This window comes from Cyrtonyx montezumae, unplaced genomic scaffold (assembly GCF_038088225.1).
Source record: "Cyrtonyx montezumae isolate F1298 unplaced genomic scaffold, pur_monq_1.0 scaffold_3, whole genome shotgun sequence".
Lineage (NCBI taxonomy): Eukaryota > Metazoa > Chordata > Aves > Galliformes > Odontophoridae > Cyrtonyx > Cyrtonyx montezumae.
In genome coordinates, this window is record NW_027072034.1 from 149779163 (window position 1) to 149800319 (window position 21157).

General features: G+C 41.4%; 2 protein-coding genes across 7 annotated transcripts in view; both read right to left on the reverse strand.

The window, feature by feature from the left end:
- The window catches only part of GSAP (gamma-secretase activating protein), a 416138-nt gene that overhangs the window by 282504 nt on the left and 112477 nt on the right, over positions 1-21157 (reverse strand). The gene's annotated exons all lie outside the window — the stretch shown is intronic.
- Positions 6762-21157, reverse strand: part of MAGI2 (membrane associated guanylate kinase, WW and PDZ domain containing 2) — a 718224-nt gene continuing 703828 nt past the window's right edge. For 5 of the 6 annotated variants that reach the window (XM_065743669.1, XM_065743670.1, XM_065743668.1 and 2 more), the window contains one exon: positions 6762-9316. In XM_065743669.1, the coding sequence (XP_065599741.1) occupies positions 8517-9316 (800 nt within the window). In that variant the 3' untranslated portion in view covers positions 6762-8516. The remainder of the gene's footprint in view (positions 9317-21157) is intronic. The other variant, XM_065743672.1, reaches the window with a different exon arrangement.

Sequence of the window (21157 nt, forward strand, 5' to 3'; positions counted from 1 at the left end):
GGGCAATGCCAGGCTGGCTAAAAGGCATGCGATCATCCCCTTCCTTGTATAAGCTCTACCAGCACCCTCTGTGCTCCGTGGCCTTTGAGTTTCTTCTCTGAAGTCATGATCATGCAGCCTGCCATTTCTGTGGTGGGATGGGTTCAGCTCCTGCTTTCATCTGAGGGACTGGGGCTGTCCCTGTTGGGGCTGGGGCTATGGGGAGGGGCAGAGCTGTTGGCCCCTTTCCCATAAGCCAGCTCCCACTACTTCTGTGTTGTATAAAAGCTGGCACGAATGGACTTTTTGACAAATAAAGACTCTAACTGCAAAAAAAATACCAAGAGATACCATTAAAATGAGTGGAGTAAGAGATGCCATTAAAAGGAGCACATCTTTTAACACTGCATATTTCATGTGGTATAACTGCCTTTCTGCTTCTTTATCTATTACTTCAGTACAACCTTTTATACAAAGACATGATAGTTCCTTGCTGTCCCTCAGGCTACACTGGCTGAGGTTCTTGCACTCAGTAGTTTGATCTGAGCATAATTGCGTCTGCCGCACAGCAACAACTTTTACTGCTCCACTTTGCCTTGTAGGGCCCATTTATTCCATCCAAGGCTGCAGTGCTTTCATGGCTAGTCCTGGATAAGAGATCCCAAATACTATTCTACCTTGGTCACATCACAGGATGGCAATGAATGGCATCGTGGACCCGAACTGTGCAAATCAGCATCTTCCTCTCCAGGAGTAAGCAGTGATTCCCTGCCCAGGCTGCACCTGGGCTGATGGTGGCAGGGGAGTGGATGGGTTCTGCAGAGCAGAGGGTGGACACTTGAGGCAGAAAATGTAAGCCCAGATTTCTGGTGGCATCCAGGACCAACACGCTTGTCACTTTGTCACCTCCAGGTACTCCCATTGCTGGGGTGTTTGCTGGCATTTTGTGGTAGCTAAGGGAGCTCATGGATGCTACTAGAGCTTCTAAATGAGGATGAGATACAAATAAGTTTTCTGTAATTTGTAAAACATTTTACCGACCAGTCTTAAAAATGCTACACAATCTTCCGAATTTCTTTCAAAACAACTTAGTCTGGGAAGGAGCTGCTAATCAAAGAACATAGTGGACCTATAAAACTGTGAAGCAGAGACATATTTGTTAACCTCAGGAGATAGAAATTGTGGAGGAGATCAGTTCAGGCTGCATTTGCCTTGTATGCCAGCATGAGAAAAGTTCAATATATAGCAGGATGAGAGAAGAGAGATGAGAACTGGACAGAGGTGATGGCCTGTGGGGAGCTGGGCTGTTGATGTTCAGAGCCTAGAGCAGGCTGTTTCAGTTGTGTTAAGCATGATGGTCTGTAGCATCTCAGCTGGATGCCATGCAGGATGGCTTTCCAGGTTCCTCAGCAGGGGAATGCATGCTTCTGGAGGTGTCCTGAAACAACCTTGTGGCCTGCTGCAGCTGGCATAGTGGTACTTATAACATGTCTCTGCCAGAAACCACCCAAAAAGCCATCACTGAGTCATTAAGATTGGAGAATACCTCTAAGATCATCTATTCCAGCCACCAACCCATCACCAGCATGCCCATTAACCCATGTCCCTCAGTACCACATTTACGTGTTTCTTGAACACCTCCAGGGATGGTGACTCCACCAGCTCCATGGGCAGCCTCTTCCTGTGCCTCACCACTCTTCCAGAGAAGAAATTGTTCCTAATATCCAAACAATACCTAACATCCATCCATATTTTTCTTAATATCCATTCAAAAACAGGGCTACAAAGCAAGAGCAGTTCAGAAGACATGCTCACATTCATCTTGCATGGGGTGATTAAAAAAAGTAACGAGTCAGTATTGTTCATGGTGTATGGAGGTTTAGGAGGTACTCTGAAATATTTTATACTCACAGCACTGCACATTACCTGCTGGGCTTATTTTTCAAAAACTTCTGGTGTGAGTGAAGTGCTAATTGGAATATATGTTTCATACACAGAGAGCTTTGTGGACTGTGCAGGGAGAGGTTTGGTTTTCCTGCTGAATTAAATACTTAAAGAGCCACCTAAGTGTGGATCTTTGTACTTTCTGATTTAGAGACAGGGTGGACAATTTTCTGGTTTACGGACTGCAATTTTTTAAATACTTTAGTTAAAGCTCTTCATATAGCTTTTAATCACTTTGGGGAAGTACAAACACCAAAATTCATTAATATCATACATATGTATGAAGAGAAAGCTTAAAGCTGTGTGTGGACCTGCCAGTGGGAGGAGAGGGCATTTGGACTGGCTGGGTTTCATGCACTTCTTCTGAGCAAGGAGCAATCCATAAAGCAAAAACTATGTATTTCTGAGTAGATTGTTAGGAAAGCATTAGAAAAATTCAGATGGCTTCAGTGACTGCAGAGGCCCATATATACCAGGAGGGAAGGGATTGATGAATGCCAGTGCCCAGCCTCATTCCTGCAGTCTGCTGGTGCAGGGCTCCCACAGTACTACTGGCTTTGCTGTCATGCTTTATCTTCTCCTCCGTCTCCATATTTGCAACACCCCTGGACAAGAAATAGACCTATCCCTTGGCAGCAAGCAGCTATCCCTGGGGAAAAGGAGTTGGAGGAACTATTAAAAGGATGGCCTCTGGTTGGTCCAGAACATCCCTCCATGGATGTGCGCAATTGCTGTTTCCATGCAGAAATGTCACAGCAGTGCCAGCATGCTGAGGGGTCTGTTTGCTACAGCTTTTCCCCAGGTGTTTAAAATAGAAATATTTCTACCCTATGAGCAAAGCTTTTTTTATTGATTAAATGAACTGGTAGAGTGACTTACTGCCACAGAGGCACTAAAGGCGGGAAAGGACAGAGCATCATTTTTAGACTGGTTACAATTCAGCAATATTGCTTGTGTTACTATGTCTTGACGACAAAGAATCACAGAATCACCAAGGCTGGATAAGAGCTACAGGATCATCCAGTCCAACTGCCCACCTATCACCAATAGTTCTCACTAAACCATGTTCTTCAACTCAGTGGCTGAATGTTCCTTGAGCTCCTCCAGGGTCAGTGACTCCATCACTTCTCTGGGCAGCTCATTCCAGCTCCTGAGCACTCTTTTGAAGAAGAAATACTAGGAGGCGTATTTAAAAACACACACACTTGAAGCTTAGAGGATAATGCGAGATCACATTGTTGCTGTTAGAAATACCGAGACAAATACTCTGGGACTCTGAAGGCAGGCTGAGCATGTTTGCTGTCTGCAGGACAGGCTGTGGACAGGGGGGCAGTGGGGAAAGGTGGTACACTGGCAGCCAGGCCTGGCTGCTGAGCAGGGCTAGCACAGGCCTTCGGGTCTGGCTGAGGTCTGAGGCTGCTCCTTTCTGAAGCACAGCTGCTGCTGTCCAGATGGCGGGTTCTCCTTTGGGAGGAATGGCTAATTAAAAAAGCTCACTGTTTCCATGACAGCTGTGAAGGTAAAGGTGATGTTTGGCTCTGACGTGACAGATGGAGGAACAGCTTTGGGAGCCTGTGAGTCTAATAGACATGGAGCCGCATGTGGATGTTCTCTCTGAGCTCCTTCCTAGCAATGAGAGCAGGCAGCCTGCCTCGCCTGCATGGCCCTTTCAGCAACAATTACAGAAAATATCCTAGGAGTCAAGGAGATGAAAGAGGGAAAGGAGTCTTTTGGGATCTTACAGAAGTAATGGTCCTAATGAGATCAGTCATCCCTGCGTAAGGCCAAAGCTTTTTCTACCTTTCAGCTCCATGGCAGTGTACTAAGAAACTTTCCCCCTTAACAACAAAGCTTCCTTCCAAGCACGGAGAAATGTGGAAGGTGACATTCTCCTTAGCTGAGCTGTGTTCTTCTGCAATGTCTTAATAGCAGCTACTCCTGTTTTCTGAAAGCAGAGACAGGTGATCTGGGTTGGGCTTCAGTACAAGGTGTCAGGCATATCCATATGTTTATATGACACATGGGAGTATGTCAATGAACTGAACTTAGTAGAGGTGTTTAGTGTGTAAATGCTGAGATAAAGTAGAGGTTGGATGAGCAGTAAAGGGTCAGATGGTGAGAAGGGGCCAGTGGAAAAACAAAAAAGGTAAAGACAAAGTTCTGAAGGATATGAGAAAGCAGAATAGAAGAATCAATCCATTGATAAGGCAACAGAACTGATTGCAGGGGTATTATTAAGAACAAATTGGTGAGGAGTAGTGAAGGAGGAGAGATTCAGGATGGATCTGGTGGTACTGGTGGTACTAAGGGCATCTGGGATGTAGGAGGCTAAGTATGGGATTATGACACTCAGTAGAGATGGTGTGCATCAGGCTGAAGCTCTTCTTTGATGCAGATGAGGCATTCCTGGCAATAGTGGTTGGCTTCTCTTTAGATGGGAGTTGAAAAATACTGGGGAAGAAATGGAGCTGTGCTTGAACTTCTGCATCAGTTCCTGGCAGGCAACTAGTGGCACTGGTGCTAAAGTGTTGGCAACCTTAGCACTGAGGACATAGGGTAGGTGGGCATGTGGGCTGTGGGCCAGAAATGTCCCTCCTGTCTAGGGGTCAATAATGTAGTGAAACCAGGTAAGTCTGAGCTCTGCTGTACCTGAATGATGAGAACTGTCAGTCCAGCAGATTTCTAGAGGGAAAGATGGCATCTTTGGCAAGATATAATGGGAGTTATTCTTTTTTTCTTTCTGGCTTTTTAATGAAACTTTTGGGCAGAGAGGGTACAGTGTGCCTTCTGTCTGGGAACTGGCTCCTGACAGACCATGTTGCCATTGCAATGACCACTTCAGTCTCACTGCACTCCTCCATGCCACCTTTGTTTGTTTCATGTAACATCCAACGAAGATATTCCTGGAGCACAGGCATGTCCACATACTCCACTGTTCAACCTCAAAGTGTGGGCCTGGCCCAGAGCTCATATGTGCTGGGATACTGCAATAAAGACTAATAAAGACTTACCAGAGGTGACTTATAGGGGTGAAAAGTTTATTTTGAATAATGGAAAACCAGGTTCTACTTTTCTCCCTAGACCTGGGAAAGGACAGCTGAAATTAGAAACTGAACTTAGAGGCAATTTTAGGAGCCACTGGGGACATTTATCCTGGAAAAGATCCGTATGGTTTAGTAGGCAATGTTGGTGGCAGGTGGACAGCTGGACTAGATGATCTTAGGTGTCTTTTTCAGCCTTAATGATTCTATGATTCTGTATTTTTTATCTTGATATATATGGAGTACTCAGGAGAAGGCATCCTTTGATGGTTTCCTGTGTATTTCATAGATAAAAAGGGGCCATAGGAATGACAATACAGTGAAAACAGTATGTTACTATGCCAGTGTTGTTTACTGGAGACAGGCAGAAGCACGTACCAGTGAGTGTACATGGTGTGAGAGGCTTTCCTGTGGTGCTGCTGGGGCTGAGTCAGGCCCATGCTCACAGTTCTGGCCATGCAAATGGAGCTACTTAAGGAGCAACAACTGTTTTTGGAGCATTAAAGGCACTTCAAATATGTTATGTGTTTATTGGAATGAAAAATTATGTTATTAGTTCAGCTGGTTGATTTTCTTTATGTGGAACATCAATCTTCTGAAAAAATGCAGCTCTGCTGAAACAGGCTCAGTGTGGATGAGAGCAAATTATTTTTTAAACATAATTTTTAAGGAAAAAGGAAATACATACATTTTTTACACGTCATATATGTGTGGAAAAAGAATCAGTTCTTTTCCAGGCAGCACAACTTACTGTGCCTATTGTTTGTAGGCAGTGATTTATTTTGCCTAGCTGAAGGTAAGGTGCATGCTCCTGCTCTGCTCTATGAGAGGAGGACTGGGCTCCTGAATGGGCTGTCTGGTCACAGTTCTTTTGACATCCTTAGGATGCTTCTGTAAAGTAAACTGGAAATCAAATTACGCCTCTTCACCCCGCTGTAACTAGCACTTAGAGCTGCCAGATTCCAGTATATGCCCAGGATGTGTCTCTGTGATGCTGGGATTCTGACTGCCCTGTTCCTGTGTTTCCTGAGACTGGAAGGAAAATTCGAGTTCAGGCCTCTCAATCCAGGGAGACATTCCCTGCACCTGTGTATCCTCCTGCACCTCAACGTGCCCACACAGAATTGGTTTGGCTGTCTGCATGTAATTCATTAATTGTTCCCCTCCCTGGAGTAAGAATTCAAAGTGGAGATTTCCTATTTCTATCACGCAGTAGTTCATTAATTCTACTCATCTACATGCAAATGATATTTCTCGGTGTAACACTGAAGTGTGTCACTCAAAATCAACACAGACTATGTACAATTGGAAAAAAAAATTTTTTGGATATATATTTTATTTGACAGTGGTTTAGAATATCATACAGTAAACAAGATTTCTGTAAAAGTTAATTTATCCATAGTGGTGCGTTTCATAAAAATAGTTGTTCACTTACAGCCTTTCTGTGACTATTAATACATGGAATTATATTTATAGAGATAGAGCTGTACAGGGTAAATTCACAGCTAACACTACACAGAAATATTATTTGGAATGGGGTTTAGATGATGTGCTGTCTTCACAGGTTATCGATTACAGCCGCATAAAGCAATTACTGCACAAGGAGTAGCTGTGAACTGTGCAAATTAGAGTTTATGCAAGCATAATCTCCACCGTTTTTCAGATTTCATTGCTTGCCTTCTTTATACATAAAAATAAGATACTGGGACATGCATCTACGCTACAGAAGCATTGTCCAAAATCGGATTCAATAAATTAATGGCAAATTACATTGGAATTATATTGGACTCTAGTTCAGGGGATAAAGATTTGTTGGGTTTTTTTTTTCTTTTTTAAAATTTTCTTTTATTTTTTAATTAAATAAGAGTTTTATAAACAGCTACATGGACTTGTGCTTTTTTAGAAATTATACATGAAATTTCCTTTTCAAAAAAAAAAAAAAAAATCTTTGAAAGCTGCAAAATCCTTTCCTTGAGGCTTTTCAGAAGATTGGACAGGAAGAAACATGCCTATATATTTCTCAGTCCAGTGCAATGTTTGAGACATACAGCAATGTGCTAATTTCTTGGAACAAAGCCAATCTCAATCTAACGTTTCAGCAGAGCATGTGAGGAACTAAGACTGCTTGAGAACAATGGTTTTGAAATGTGAATTTTTCACTGGATTATTATTTTTTTAAAATTACCAATAGATTATTGCCCAGGATTTATTTTTATTTTATGTCTTAAATTTTGACAGACAAATAAGCATATGCACACTTACACGTACACATGCATCTTTTTGAAACAAGATAGTGACTGATTGACTGAACTTAGAGACTTATTTCCTGTGAAGGCAGACTGGAATGTTTACCTGGCACTTAAGGCTTGAAATTCAAAACAGACAAGCAAGAAAGACTAAAATTCAAAGGAAAAAAAAAAAAAGTGGAGGTAGGGAAGAAATGATAAAATGTAAACCATTTTTAAAATGGAAATACATCAAATTTACTGATTGAGGGCATCAAAAGGTGTATTTCAGTCTAATTATTGTTACGTGCCTTAAAGACACCTGCTCTGCCAAACTGAGGGCTTGGAAGGTGAGAGCATCCTAACGAAATGCAGCTGGGTATGAAACATAGCACTGTTGATGAGTGAAACTATCTTTTTCTGCAGGAGGGGAAGGCCTTTCCTTAAGGAAACTGCAGCTTTTTCCCTGTAGCAATCTTCCTTTCATTGCAAGGGCCTTGGGGATGCTGGAATTTTGAGCCTGGCCAATTGGTTTGCGTGCTACTGTGCAGGATTTGGGGAACCTGTAGTAAATTGCTTTGGAGAATAATTTGCAAATACAACTCCACCCTAACTCCTTTCCAATGTACAGAAACATGGTTGGTTCACAAAAATGGCAGTAGAAATGGTATCACTGAAACTAATCCACTAGATTCCCAACTCCTCCTGTAGCGTCCAGTGAACTGTGCTACAGGATATCATGTGGACTATCCCGAAGTGGTGACAGTAGAGACATGTCATGGGCGTACAGTTCCAAATGCTTCAAAGAAACCCTTTAACCCCTGTCTAGATATGTCAAGAACAATTTATTTACAACATTTTAGCTCCATGAAAAGATTCTCTCTCAGTTTCAGCTTGCTCCGTGCAGTTTTATTTAAGGCGATGTTCCAGTTTGCGATTGCTCTAACTTGTTCCAGTTTCTTGATATAAAGTTTGAATGAAATCCAAGTCCTTCATGCAGTGGAAAAAAATGCTAAAGCTACACTGCACTATCCTTCTCTGATGTACGGTCCTTCATATTGTTTTGGTTTCTTCCATAGCTGCCAAAGTCCCTAAAATGGAACTGGGACTTCAGGGTCAATTTCAAATCTCCGTGTTGACTATATGCTTTTGAACTTATTAGATACTGTGCACATTGTCATGGAATTACACACTAACGTTTTCATCCCTCAATGCTTTGTGTATATGGGTGATAGTTAAAATAAATTAAAATAAATCAACGTGAGACAAAAACTAAGAAGAATGTTCTGCGTCAATTTGAGACAGTTAGAGGGCAACAGTCCCATGCTTATCTGCTCATGGCAGAAGTACCAGACTTCAGGACGCTAGGCAGCTTATCCGAGCCGGGGATTTTCCACGGCCCCGGGGAGACCGTTGCCTTCCGAACTGCGGTGTTGGTGCTGCGAGTGCTAATGGGGTGGAGATGTCCCTTCCTGGGGAACTCGCTGGGTTTCCCATCAGGATCCCTCTGGCTGTGATCTATATCGCTTCCAGGCGAGCTGCAGCGATTGCCACCGTATGTCTTGGTAGCACCTGCATCAAGCTTGGCATGGTCAGATGCCGCAGCTGACTTCTTCTCACTGGTATTTGTGGATCTGTGATCTTCTTTTTTGCTAAGAGATCCTCCCCTCTTGCCTTCCGGCTTCTTCAGCCTCCCAAACTGTTCATCACTGCTTCCAGCACACACGTGCTCTCTCGCGCCAGCTTCCATCATAACGCCGTGTCCCACCGCTCTGCTTTCCGAGGTGAGCCTGCCACCATCCGTCACCTTAGTTTTGCCTTCGGAATATCCTTTCCATGAAGGCTCGTCATGCTTTGATCTGTCTGCCTTTTTAGGACTTGCTGACCTTTCTCTTTGCTCTCCTAACCTTTTCTTTTTGTGGCCGTTCACCGAAAGCTCCTTTGATTTCCTTCCGTCGCGTTCCCTCTTGATATCCCATGTTGGTTCTGGGCTTATCTGGTGAGAAGGGTCAGAGGGTGGGGCTATGTGTGATGAGGATAATGGTGAGATTATGTCGTCGAGGGACAGAGCTACTTCCTGCAGACCTGGGGAGGCGGCAGCGGGAGCGCTCCAGGAGCTTGGCTCGTCTGTGGTGGCAACAGAGAGAAGGTGTCAGGGTGTGCTCGACACATCATGCACATCACACATACAGCAACATCAGCACCCGAACCGCGCTTGAGAATTGAGCTCCTCAGCATTTTAGGGGAAGTGAAACTCCCAGTGGGGTCAGCGGGGAGGAAATTCTTTACTCAGGGGGTGGTAAGGCCGCGGCACAGCTGCCCAGAGAGCTGAGGGAGCCCCATCCCTCGAGGCATGCAAGGCTGGGTGCCATGGGGCTCTGGGCAGCCTGAGGTGGTGGAGCTGGAACTGGGTGGGCTTTAACATCTGTTCCAACCCAATCCAGCCTATGATTCTATGAAAACAAAACAGCCCCACTCTCCCCTACGTAAATAAAGAGAAATTAAGAACCACGGGGCTGGTACTGCACATGCTGGAAACCTTGGTCTTTTTTTTAATACAGGTTCTGCTTTTCTCTGCCTACGTTAAATTATTCTTAAAATAATAAAGACATGTGCTCATGAAATCAAACCGCCTTTTTGTAGCTGTATAATGTATTTCTTAGCTGGGCAATATCAGTGCTGTCTCTGAGGACAAATGAGAAGGACTTTCCGCCATCTATAAACATGTCCCCACAAGCATATAATAATTGACAAGAATTTGTAGCTCAGATAAGGTCATCATTGAATTCTGTCTCGTATTTTTTCTAAATAGATATAATATTGCAGAGTTTATGGCTCCACAATTCTTACAGGGTACTTACGAAGCTCCACCTTTCCATCACAGCATCAGCTGCTAAGGCTCTCTCTTGGCTGTGTGTTTTGAATGTCTCCTGGTTACCTAGCCTCAACATAATATGGTTGGATTGTGCAGATTCCGTTTAATTTAGCTAAATAGACACATCCTATGCCGAATCGTGATGGTTTTCTTAATCCACTAGTACAAAACACAATATTCTGAGACAGCCAAATGATTTCATTTGCATTTCTGTTCCTCATTTCATTTCCTTTGATTTACATTCAGGCAGACAATGAATCCATCATGACTAATGACAGCACAGCTCTTATTCTTACTCGTCTACACTGAGGTTAGAGAAATCACTGAACTTGGCTAATGTCATTCTCTATTTAGAGAATGTCTCAGGGATCCATGGAAACGAGGTAGAACCTGTGGCAAGAGCTGCATATTTCACGGGGGAGAAAACATAACCTTCTAGCTGGAAAACAAGCCTGGGCTTCTGCGGGTCAGGACTAGCATCCCTCAGTGATACCAAATGCCCTTTAAAAGCCACATTTGCTTTTCTCAGTGCTGTGACTGCTTTCAAATTATCATGAAGAAGCACATCATCTTGAAAAATGGAGTGGGATTTACTGCCCAGTCTGGGATCTGCAGCTTGTTTGACTGAGACAGCACATTTCAGTTAATAGCTTGATTGAGTGATTGCTGTTTTGTGGATAAAAATAGGAGAGACAATAGTGAGGTGGGTGACGTAAGGGGAGGGAGCAGCGCGGTTAGCTGAGGAGCTGTTTATTTTCCCAGATGGTGTTTGTCATATGCTTTTGCATAATGAGCATATGTGTGGAGAGGATTAGCATTTGAGAGGGGAGAAAGTACAAGTTCTGTGTAAGACAAATAAACTTTGAGCTTAGAATCTAAATGGGCTGAGGGTCCCAACTGATTTTTTTTCTGCTTTTTTTTTTTTTTTTCCAAATCACACTTCCTTACCCTCCAGTTAAGGCTGAGTAATGTACCATCTGCTCCTGCTTGGTGCTTGAGCAGGAAAAGTAAATGGGAGGATCAGGCATGTAGAGTTATCAGCTCTTAGGCACTTGCCTACAAAAAGCATTTGCTTCTGTGGGCTTGTTCTCAAATACTGCAATTCTGCAGGCCAAGGTGGTGAGGGAGAAGCAGACTCCAACCCAGGCTTTCCTTAGGTCCAAAATCCAGGAGATTTTGCTTTGGTTAGCCCTCAAACCAGTGCTCCTTCAGGGGGTCTCAGTCCCTCTGCCTGATTTCTTCACAACTAGAGTGGGACCGTGCAATGAAGTGGGAATCTGTGCACCAGCGTGGTGTCTGAGCCAGTGCTGAACACCACCTTGGGTCTTCACAAGTTAATCAGTTTGCAGCAGCATGCAGCTTGCTGCGAGCTAATTTATGCTGATCCCTGCAGATTACATTAGCCTGAGTTAACCCCTGCAGAGAAAGGTGGACATGCAGGGACTCTGTGGCACTGCACACTGATCAGGGTGGTTTTCCTTAGTTAAGTCATTGGTATGTGATTGGTTTGAATGAAGAACGGAAACAACCTCAGCTCAGTTTCTTCTTCTTAAGGCACAATTGCAGACCACCTTCACAGGGCAGAGTTGAGGATCAGAACTGTCCCAACCAACATTTTTTATTTAATTACAGTCTTTCTTTCCCGGTTGTTGTGAGATGACACTTTTCCCTGAGGGGTAGTGAAGGGAAATGGGCCATAATCGGATCCTGAGCAAGACCCTGAGAGCAACTGAAGTTGCAGAAATACCTTGTTACTTTTGGAAACATCAGCTGCACCAGCAGAAACATCAAATGGCCTGGAGCAGCAAGGTGCTCTTGGAGAATGAGAAGTGCAACTGCACAGAATGTGCCACTGTGCAAAGGTAAGCTGTTTTCGTCCAAGTGGAAGGAGGACATCATATGAAAACAGGGCTGCAAACACTGTTCACTGCTCTTCTGAAGCAGAAAGGATAATGCTGTACTTGTTACCTTCAGGACACCTCCAGGGGTGAGCAGTCTGCTGTTTTATTCCCTGGAAATAGGGTAGCTATGGGAAATTTTGCCCTGGTTCATTAATGGGCAATTTTTAATTTTCAAATTTTTCACTCTTTTTTTAACAGGAATCACCAAATGTTGCAGTGAGAAATTGTAGAGGGTTGGAACCAACTTCAGAGTGAATCAGCAGGAGTACATTTATTACATTTATTTATGAAATAATATGTATATATATATCTGTAAGCTAGAACTTGCAGTATGATAGGAATTATTAGATCTCTGCTTCTCCATAGAAAACATTAACAAAAAGAAAACACAACCAACCAAGCAAGAAGTCTTTCAGCCACAGCTTAGGGGGGAGTTAGGCTGTGGGACACCCTGAGGTGATCCACTGGATGCAGTGTGATATACTGAGCCTGATCCGCCCATGGAGCCAACATCTGTGTAAGCTCCACTTCCAGGGGCTGAAAGAAAAAGCTTCCATGAAAGAAAACTGCCATTCCTTCCCTCTGGTAATATAGCACTTGTGAGTAAGAAGTTGATGAAGTGACTTTCTGTAAGCTCTGAGCACTGTCAACTCGAGACTACAAAAACCCAACCTAACTTGCTTGTCCTTCCAAATAAAAGGAAATTAGGTTGAAAGTCTTCCTCAGCTTTGATAGATGTGCATGTCAGCTGGCCTTTGTTGCATGATTTCCCTGGCAGGTGAGGACAATTCTGATGAGATGATATTGTAACCAACTTTTCTGCCATCTTTGAAAATTATGGGAAAATATCAAAATTACTGGGGTGAGGAAAAGCACAGTAATGTAAGTAATTTATAACTGAAAATATAAATATTTTTAAGAGCTCTGTGCAGTCCACAAGAGTTCATTTGGACATACTCAACCAGCACTGAAATGATTGCTTTTCGATAACAAACACAGACAGGAGAAAGATGCCAAGTTCTATTCTTTGAGCAACTTAATGAGCAATTTCCTTTTACGCCTCTTCTGAGGTTATAGCTGCATTCTAGAGATACTTATTAGTATGTCTGAAAAAGATAATGTTTTGTCCTAATTTTTATGCTTTATATAAAACCTGCAGTGCTAAGTGCAAACATAACCTACATTTAGTGTCTGTCATCCCAAAGTATCTCAAAACATTTTGCAGGCACACTCAACCAGAGACAGAGCAATGAGTTTACTTTTTCCCTTCAAGGACAAAATGAAGACCATATATATTTAGTAGAGCTCAAACTACTAATGCCCAAACAACTTCCAATCAGAAGTGAAGGATATTAAATTCATTTGAAACTATAGGAGAGATTTAGGGATGATGTAGTTTTAAATTTGTGCTTTTACTTTGTCACTCTGGGTATCATACTTGCTGAGGGAGAAATGAATTTTCAAAGTTATACATCTCACTGAAGGCTAATAGATGCCTTCCTTCCTTTTCTGAAGGGAGAAAAGCTCCCTTGACCTACCAATTTAGACAAGATCAATGACCGGGAGGCAGCACTATCATCTGTCATTGTGACGGCATTTGATTTGGTGAAATTTAGAAGGTGTTTCCTGGGTGGTTTTTAGTTCCCATGAGCAGCTGGCCTGCAGGTTGATGGCCCTTCTATGTGATGTGCAAGAATGACTCACCTGTGACCTGTTTCACATAACTCTCAGGCAAGGCTTCAATTGCTACCTGAGTAAGAGACACCACAGACTCACGATCTTCAGCGCGTAGGAGGACAAGAGACAAAGGCAGCCATTTTGGAGGAAGAGCAACAAGAGGATAGGAGTTTTTTGTCCTAAGACTTCTATATTTGCAGTAGAGCTGACACACACGTGAGTTACTTGCTTTTCTGTGCCAGCTTATGTGTATTTAACAGGCTGAGGTTATCACTCACATACATGCTCCTCTCCTAACTAACGACTAGTCCTTTCTCTGGATCCAGCCCTTGCTGGTGAACACCTGAACCTATAGCCTTAATGCTAATCGAGAACAGTTGTGCATGTCTTACTTGCTCAGTATTGCCTAGGTGCCATGTCCAGAAAGAGCTTAGCCTACTGATAAGCTTATTTATTTAATATAAATTTCTATAGTAGATTTCATTACAGTTTGCCCTTCTAAGATTGCACCAAATCTGGCCTTGCTCTTGCTTATCTGCTCTGCTGAGATCTCAGGTCAAGAGAGCTTACACTTTAGATTTGCCACTAGGTTTTTCTTTTGTGTCAAAAAGTTTTAAATAATTGCTTGGTAGTTTATCAACAATGGGGGATTTTTCACCACATGAAATTAAGCATAATGTAGAACTATTAATTTCTTTAATATTTAATAGTAATTTATAGGACAGAAATAACTTCACACTTTATTAATTAAATACAAGAAAAGCCCAACGTCTATTTTATTTCCAAAGTGTGAGAATAATGAACAATATTTTAAAGGCTTGCATTCTTTCATGAGTATGAATTACACATTTCCTGAAACATGTAAGCAGCTGTTTTCACATCTTCCCAGAATTATTTTCCTAGGGAATCAAAGAGTTTTTGATTACATAAAAAATATGGTGCTTTTTTTTTTTTGTTTCCTTTCTTTTTGTCTAAAATTATGTACTGCCAGAAGGTGGCAAACAGTTCTAGAGATGCTGCTAATAACAAAAATGGGACAAATAGTCCCCTGGTGAGTATCCACTAATGCTGGCAGTGTTATACCAGGAATGCAGTCGGCTCTTTCTCATTACAGCTTGACATGCTTGTGATGTTCCTGATTGCACTGGCCTCCTGCAGCTTTCCTTTAATGCTCTCTAAAGAGGGACATTTCAGAATATTTAAAGAATCTTTAATCTTTCATCCTGGAGCTTCCACAGCCCAGACATAGCGCACCCTTTGTCTCCTGAGATAGCTGATTCCCCGAGGTGTGGATTGTTAGACAAGCTCTTGATGCCTTCTGTTCAGCTGCCACGGCACAATATGCCATTCTCCTACCTGTCCTTTCCCAAAATATCTCCTGCAATGGGCGACAAACCCTCTTTACTTCTGGCTGTAAACTTCCACTTCTCATTACTTATTCAATAGTGCTGTGCAAATATTTTCTCACAAATCACCCTTTGCTTGGCTTAAAATAGATAAATCTGCTTTTATTTCACTGCCATTATCCACACCCATACCCCTCAATGCCAGTATCTCTGAAAAAAACATCTTTCCCTTGGCCAGTCCCCATGGCCAGGCGGGCTAGCCCTTAGCATTCCCTTCCTTAGCACTGCCCTCATGCTTTTTTAACAGTGTGCTGTGGGTGCCACAAGTTGATTCTGTATATAAAAAATGACATGCATTCCATTTACCTTTACAGCAATAAATCTAGGTTGTACTTAGTTAATTTGACATATAAACTACTTTTCCTTTCTACAAATACAGTCAATCAGTTTGATATTGTGAACTCTTGTTTCTGATGCAATGAAAACCTAACACAGTTTCTTATAGTCCTTTACCGTGCCCATCATACTGCTTGCTTGTTTGGGCTCAGGAATGCTCCTGCGACCCTGAAAGTTTATAGTAATCTGCATATGTGAGTGGAATTTTTCTGCTTTCTAGTAATTTGTTATTTTGACTTTGCACGTTGTTTTTTGCAAAGGTTGAGGATGGATGGGCAACGTAACCAGAACAATACATATAAAGACATGAACAATCACAGGAAAATGAACAGGTATCTCAGTCCATGCACATTTTACTTTTGAATTTCGTGCTGCGATTTTTCAGAAGAGTAGGACGATTCATTAGGAAAGACGATGGGAGAGGCTGGTGTTAGAACCATAGAACAATGCCAGCTCCAGTCTCTCTGTGATCAAATTCATCATCTGCTTTTCTTTTCAGCGTTGGTCTAAAACTGGAGTGGGGGATGCTACTACTCATGGCAGATACTGATGGCATGGCTTTTGCAGATGTCAGCAAGAACTGAAGATCTGTGACTATAAACATAGGGTAAGTGAAGGATTTTTATCTCCTCTGTATCTTCAAAAATTTAGTATTACCTGCAGAAAATGTGTCACTGACCGATTCCAACACTGGGAAGCACAGCTCTGCTTTCGGCTTTGTTCTCTTCCCAGTGCAATTCATACTCTGATGTCTTACTTCTTTTCATGTTACTAATTGTTACTGGTGAGCAATAATTCAGTTCCTTTGGGTTCATTATATATCCACCTTTCATTTTATCCTTTATCTAGATGCCTCAAATATTTTTACAACAGTGATGGTTCATAGAGTCCTTGCAAGGGCCATCTGATGAAACTGAATGATCCCAGTTCAGGTAAAATTCACTTTCATCACCACTTCTGTACTGTGCATGGAGTTTTTGTAGAGAAAGTGCTTTCATGTTCAGAAATCTAATTTAAGAATTACTGAAACACACTTCAGAAAGAGCAGATTGTTAGTTATGCTTAGGAGACCAAATCTGCAGAAACTCTGGAGATGATACTAGTTGTTTGGAAGCTAGGAGAATAGAGAGAAAGCAAAAGCTTAGACATGGTGCAAAGAGGGCAAAGCAACACATGGCAAGGATATATATTAACAAATCCTTTAGAAAAATGCCAGATGTTTTCCTGAAGCAGGAAAGTCATCACACATGTTGATTTGTGTGTCATTAATCTTTATAAAGTAGTATGGATGAAAACAGATTACAATTTTTTTTTTCTGTAATGTCTACTTTTAGAGTGGCTAACAAAGAAACATGGGAAGTGATTGATCTGGCTTGAGGAGTTCCTATTCTCAGTCTATTTTGTTTCAGATCCTACTCTATACCCAATGCATCCTCAGTAAATCTTGTTCCTTGAGTTAGCTGTTTAATTACAGCACTGCTTCAGCAGTTTTTTATTGGCCTAATGACGTGAGATAATCATTTAATTGCCTCAAAGAGTGAGAGAGAAAGAGAAGTGTCTCTGAAGACCTCTGAGAATATATGTCTGCTCTTCAGCTGAACACGTACATAACTGGAGCTCCTTCTGGGAAGCCTTTTTGGAGGCCACAGATCAAAGCTGAGTGGATTGCCACAGTGATTTATAGTACCCATCACTCCATATTAGGCTTTTTTTAGCAAGCCCGGGTGACTACAGGTAAGTGGCCTGACAACTTTCAGGTTAATATAAGAGATAACTAAAGGATTCAGAAACACTCAGGGTGTGAGTGTCCCAGAAAGACAGGGTTGTCTCTGGAGCTTGGATGAGCCTGGTTGCTGTGTCTCACTTTGGCCCCCACTTGATAATCCTGCTGTTGTCCAGCTCTTAAATATGAATCACACCCATAAGCAACTCACTGTAATTTTGTTGTATGTACCCAAGCTCTAGATCATTTGTCTATCATCTCCAACAACGTTAATCTGAACATACAACAGGACTGAGATTATTTTAATGCTGCTCTTACAATAGCAAGTATAGAAAAAGATAACTTTTATATGCAGAAAAAAAACGACCTAAACTTATAGTGTAATGGGAAAGGGAAAAAATAATGAAAAAAAGCCACACTATACAAACTGGCTCCATTTCAGAACTGAAACAGACTAATTGATTTAGTAAATTACCTTATTATCTTAAAGTACTAGTCTCCTGGCCATGAACCTTAATGCCAGATGATTAGGAGTATACACTTTATTGCTCATTCCAAGAGCCTTTTTAGCCTATTCAATAGACGATAGACAATAGGTCTATAGACATTCCTTGCCATTAAATATTTAAATAAACAATCATGATCACTAGTCCAAGTGAACTTGGTAAATTTGACTTATTCTAATTAAGTTAATGCATCTGTATAAATGCTACAGGATTACTCACTAGCACTGTGAACAGCTGCAATGGAAAACTGAAGTTTTCACAGTGCTTTTATCCTACATGGCTTACTGCTGTGTCAGTGCTAAGTCCATGGACAGGCCAAGTGCTAGACTTGAATGATGTTACTCCAACTACCCATTATGATTCGCTTGGTCCTTCACTGTTTGGCACACCTTTTGGAGCGCTGAACATGTCATGTCTATCAGATCAGGGCAACTAAGTCAATAGGAAATCATCCCTTTATTAAAGAAGGTTTTATATCTTCTGAGTACTCAGGCAGTAGAATAGAAGCTGCAGAAAACTCGGCAGTTTTCTTCCAGAACCACAGTGGAGCTGGAAAATCTATCTGCATTAGAAGTTACTGTATAATTAGAAAAGATAATGACTTTTAAATTAGTTTTTATTAATAGAATTAAGCCACATTAAGTCATAAAAGGTGTTCATAAATATGTTAATAGAAGTGTGGTATTAATGAAAAACATTCTGTAAAGTCTGAATAATTTAAGAGCTAGATATTACACATTTAATTAAAATTAAATATTAAAATTATTAATTATTGCAGCTAAAATGGGTGTTGCCAGTGGGCATTACATCCTGTCTGGTCAATAAATAGCTGTCATTATTAAATATACATAGATAATACATAAAATTTAGTTAATAAGTAAGGAATTCAGAGCATTTTGACTGTTCATCAAATTCCCCTCAGAAAGCTGTTCCCAGCAGGTGCTGCATTGGCAGTTCTCACTAAAGATCTCAGCAGGACCTTAAGCAAAACACATAACTTGGTTCAAATGCATCCTTATTTACAATGTTCATGTATAAATATTCCTATCTGCTAGAGTTAGAAGGTGTTGAATTAATTTAGTCTGCCTTCAGCTATCTCTTTTCAGACTCAAGGCCACTGGGCACTGAAGGGTCAGCCCTACGACCAGGCTTGCAGTTGGGGTTACCATGACACCTGACATTTTTTGGATGCTGAGACAATTTTCTCTGAAAACTGTCTAATGAGATGAAAGGGCATGAATAAGTGAATGCAGTATTGTAATGTTCATCTCCTAATGAGCAAACACAAAGTACGTGTTGTCAGTATGAACCCAGATGTTTAAAATTCTGAATTGCATTCATGCTGCTGTAGCTAAACAAAATGTAATATTCTCCATGGTCACGTTTGCTAAACATGGGTTGGAGAGTGACAGTTAGCACATACTGTCAACTAATAATAAAAAAGCATTTCATTTTCTGAATGATTCTTTCCAAGCAAGGAGTAACGAGCTGTGAGAAGTCTGGCAGGGTCCATGAGCTCCCCAGCTTCTCCCTGCTGCGGGGCCACAAACACCAGCTGGGAGCTGCACCACAGGATGCTGGATCAACCACAACCAATGCCTTCTATGGAAGAAGCTTGCCTTCTCTCCAGTGGCTGGAATATTTTTTTATGTCATGCTCTAAATGAGCATTTAGACACATCAAATTTTACATGCTGATAACTAGAGCCAAAAGAGTCTCTAAGTTTAATTTAGATTTACGTATCGTAGCACCAGGCCTCTGGAAAAGATTTCCCAATAAACCCTGACTGCTGGTTGTTGTATTTTATATAACTCCTTGTAGTTTCATAGTGGTGCTTTTGTCCCTAAAAGAGCTGATAGCTGTTTATGAAATCTTTTAAGCAAGCTAAAAAGCCAGACCGCTTACACCTGGATAACCACAGATCACTTAAACTTAAATGAGTTCAAAGTCATCATATCCCAAGTTCAGCTGATATTTTTAGAGACAAAGACTATTGGGAGGTGCAAAGATAACATGTTCTTGTGCATGCTGAGGCAGAGGTGGACACACAGCACTTTCGGCCTGCCTCCAGAAGAATATGATGTTTTACCCTGTTTTAACCCTCCAAATCAATATTCCTGTCAAAATATGGATGACTGCCTCTGCTCTTGGAGTGAATATACACCATTTCAGAAAATTAGCTGTGCTGAAGAAATGTGGAATGGGCTTTAGAAACCTTTATGTCCAGTTATTGAAGAAGCTACTGCATAACATGAGAATTACTGGGCCAGGCCCCAGGAATGTCTCCATACTGTTCCCATTGACAGGAGGTCTATTGTTTAAGGATATCATCACAGAAACAGGGAAGCCAACTCTGGGGAACAGTACCACGGAGCAATGAAGCCACGCTATTCATCTGGGGGCCCATTGTGAATTTGCAAGTGAGAAAGACAGATGTGAGCGGTAAGAGAGATTTTGTGTCATGTTACACTGCTGGAACAGGAAACTGGACTTAGTTGTATGGCAAACTGCAAAGACAAAGTCATCAAATTCCATTTCTTTTCTATTTCTCTGTTTGCAAGAAGAAAATAAAAGAAACAGTGCAGTGAAGACTGGGGGAGACAGTTGTGTTCTCTTAGGCTTTGGGAGCTTATCAACTAATGTAATCAACTGAACAGAAATGGAGGAAACTGCAGAGAAATGTTATAAAAAGACAGTTTATGTGAACAAAACCAAGGATAATGTTTGCTCATCTGTTTTAGCCACTGTAGTTTAGCTGTAATTAGCTATTCCCTATACCACATTGATAAATGTACTCCAGTATATTGCATTATAATAATTAAGCCTTAGTAATAAGAGAACTTACTCAGCACCCTTATTATTAAATCTTTGCTCAGATGTGTAGGAACACTGCCAGTTTTAGGGTGGATTATAACACATATGGATTAGTGAGGTTCTGCTTTAATAATAATGCTCAGTAGTCAACTAGGAATTTTAATCTTTAAAGTGCTTTTCAAGCATTAAATAATTAAGCTCCCATAACACTCTCATGAGATAGGTAAGTAACTAAATACTACTATTCCCATTACACAGACTGGAGGAGTTTGGGTTAGAGAACTCAGCTGGACTAACCAAAGTCTCTGGAGGCGTAATACAAAAGCAACATTTAGGACTATGGAACCGATTTGGTATTTCTGCATGTAAATGTTAGGAAATGGTATTGCTCCACTAGAAGCTCAAAAACTCAAATAGTCCACAAAACTCTATAAGTATTCCCATCTGTCTCCCCTTCTACAGTGTGTTTTCTGTTTCTGTATAAAAGGATACCGATGTAAAAAGTCTACATTTTAAAATGTACATTTTAAAACAGAAAGTTGCTGTGCATATTCATACACATACACTGTAGCTTAACAAAAGGATGTTCTACTTTTCTGCCGGCTGCTACCTATTTGTTAAAAAAGTAGGACATGTTTGTAAAACAAATTCTAATATTCAATTTTGTCCTTGAATAATTTTTACTTGTAGCAATAAAACAGCTTGAACCTATGGGGGCTCATATTCAAAT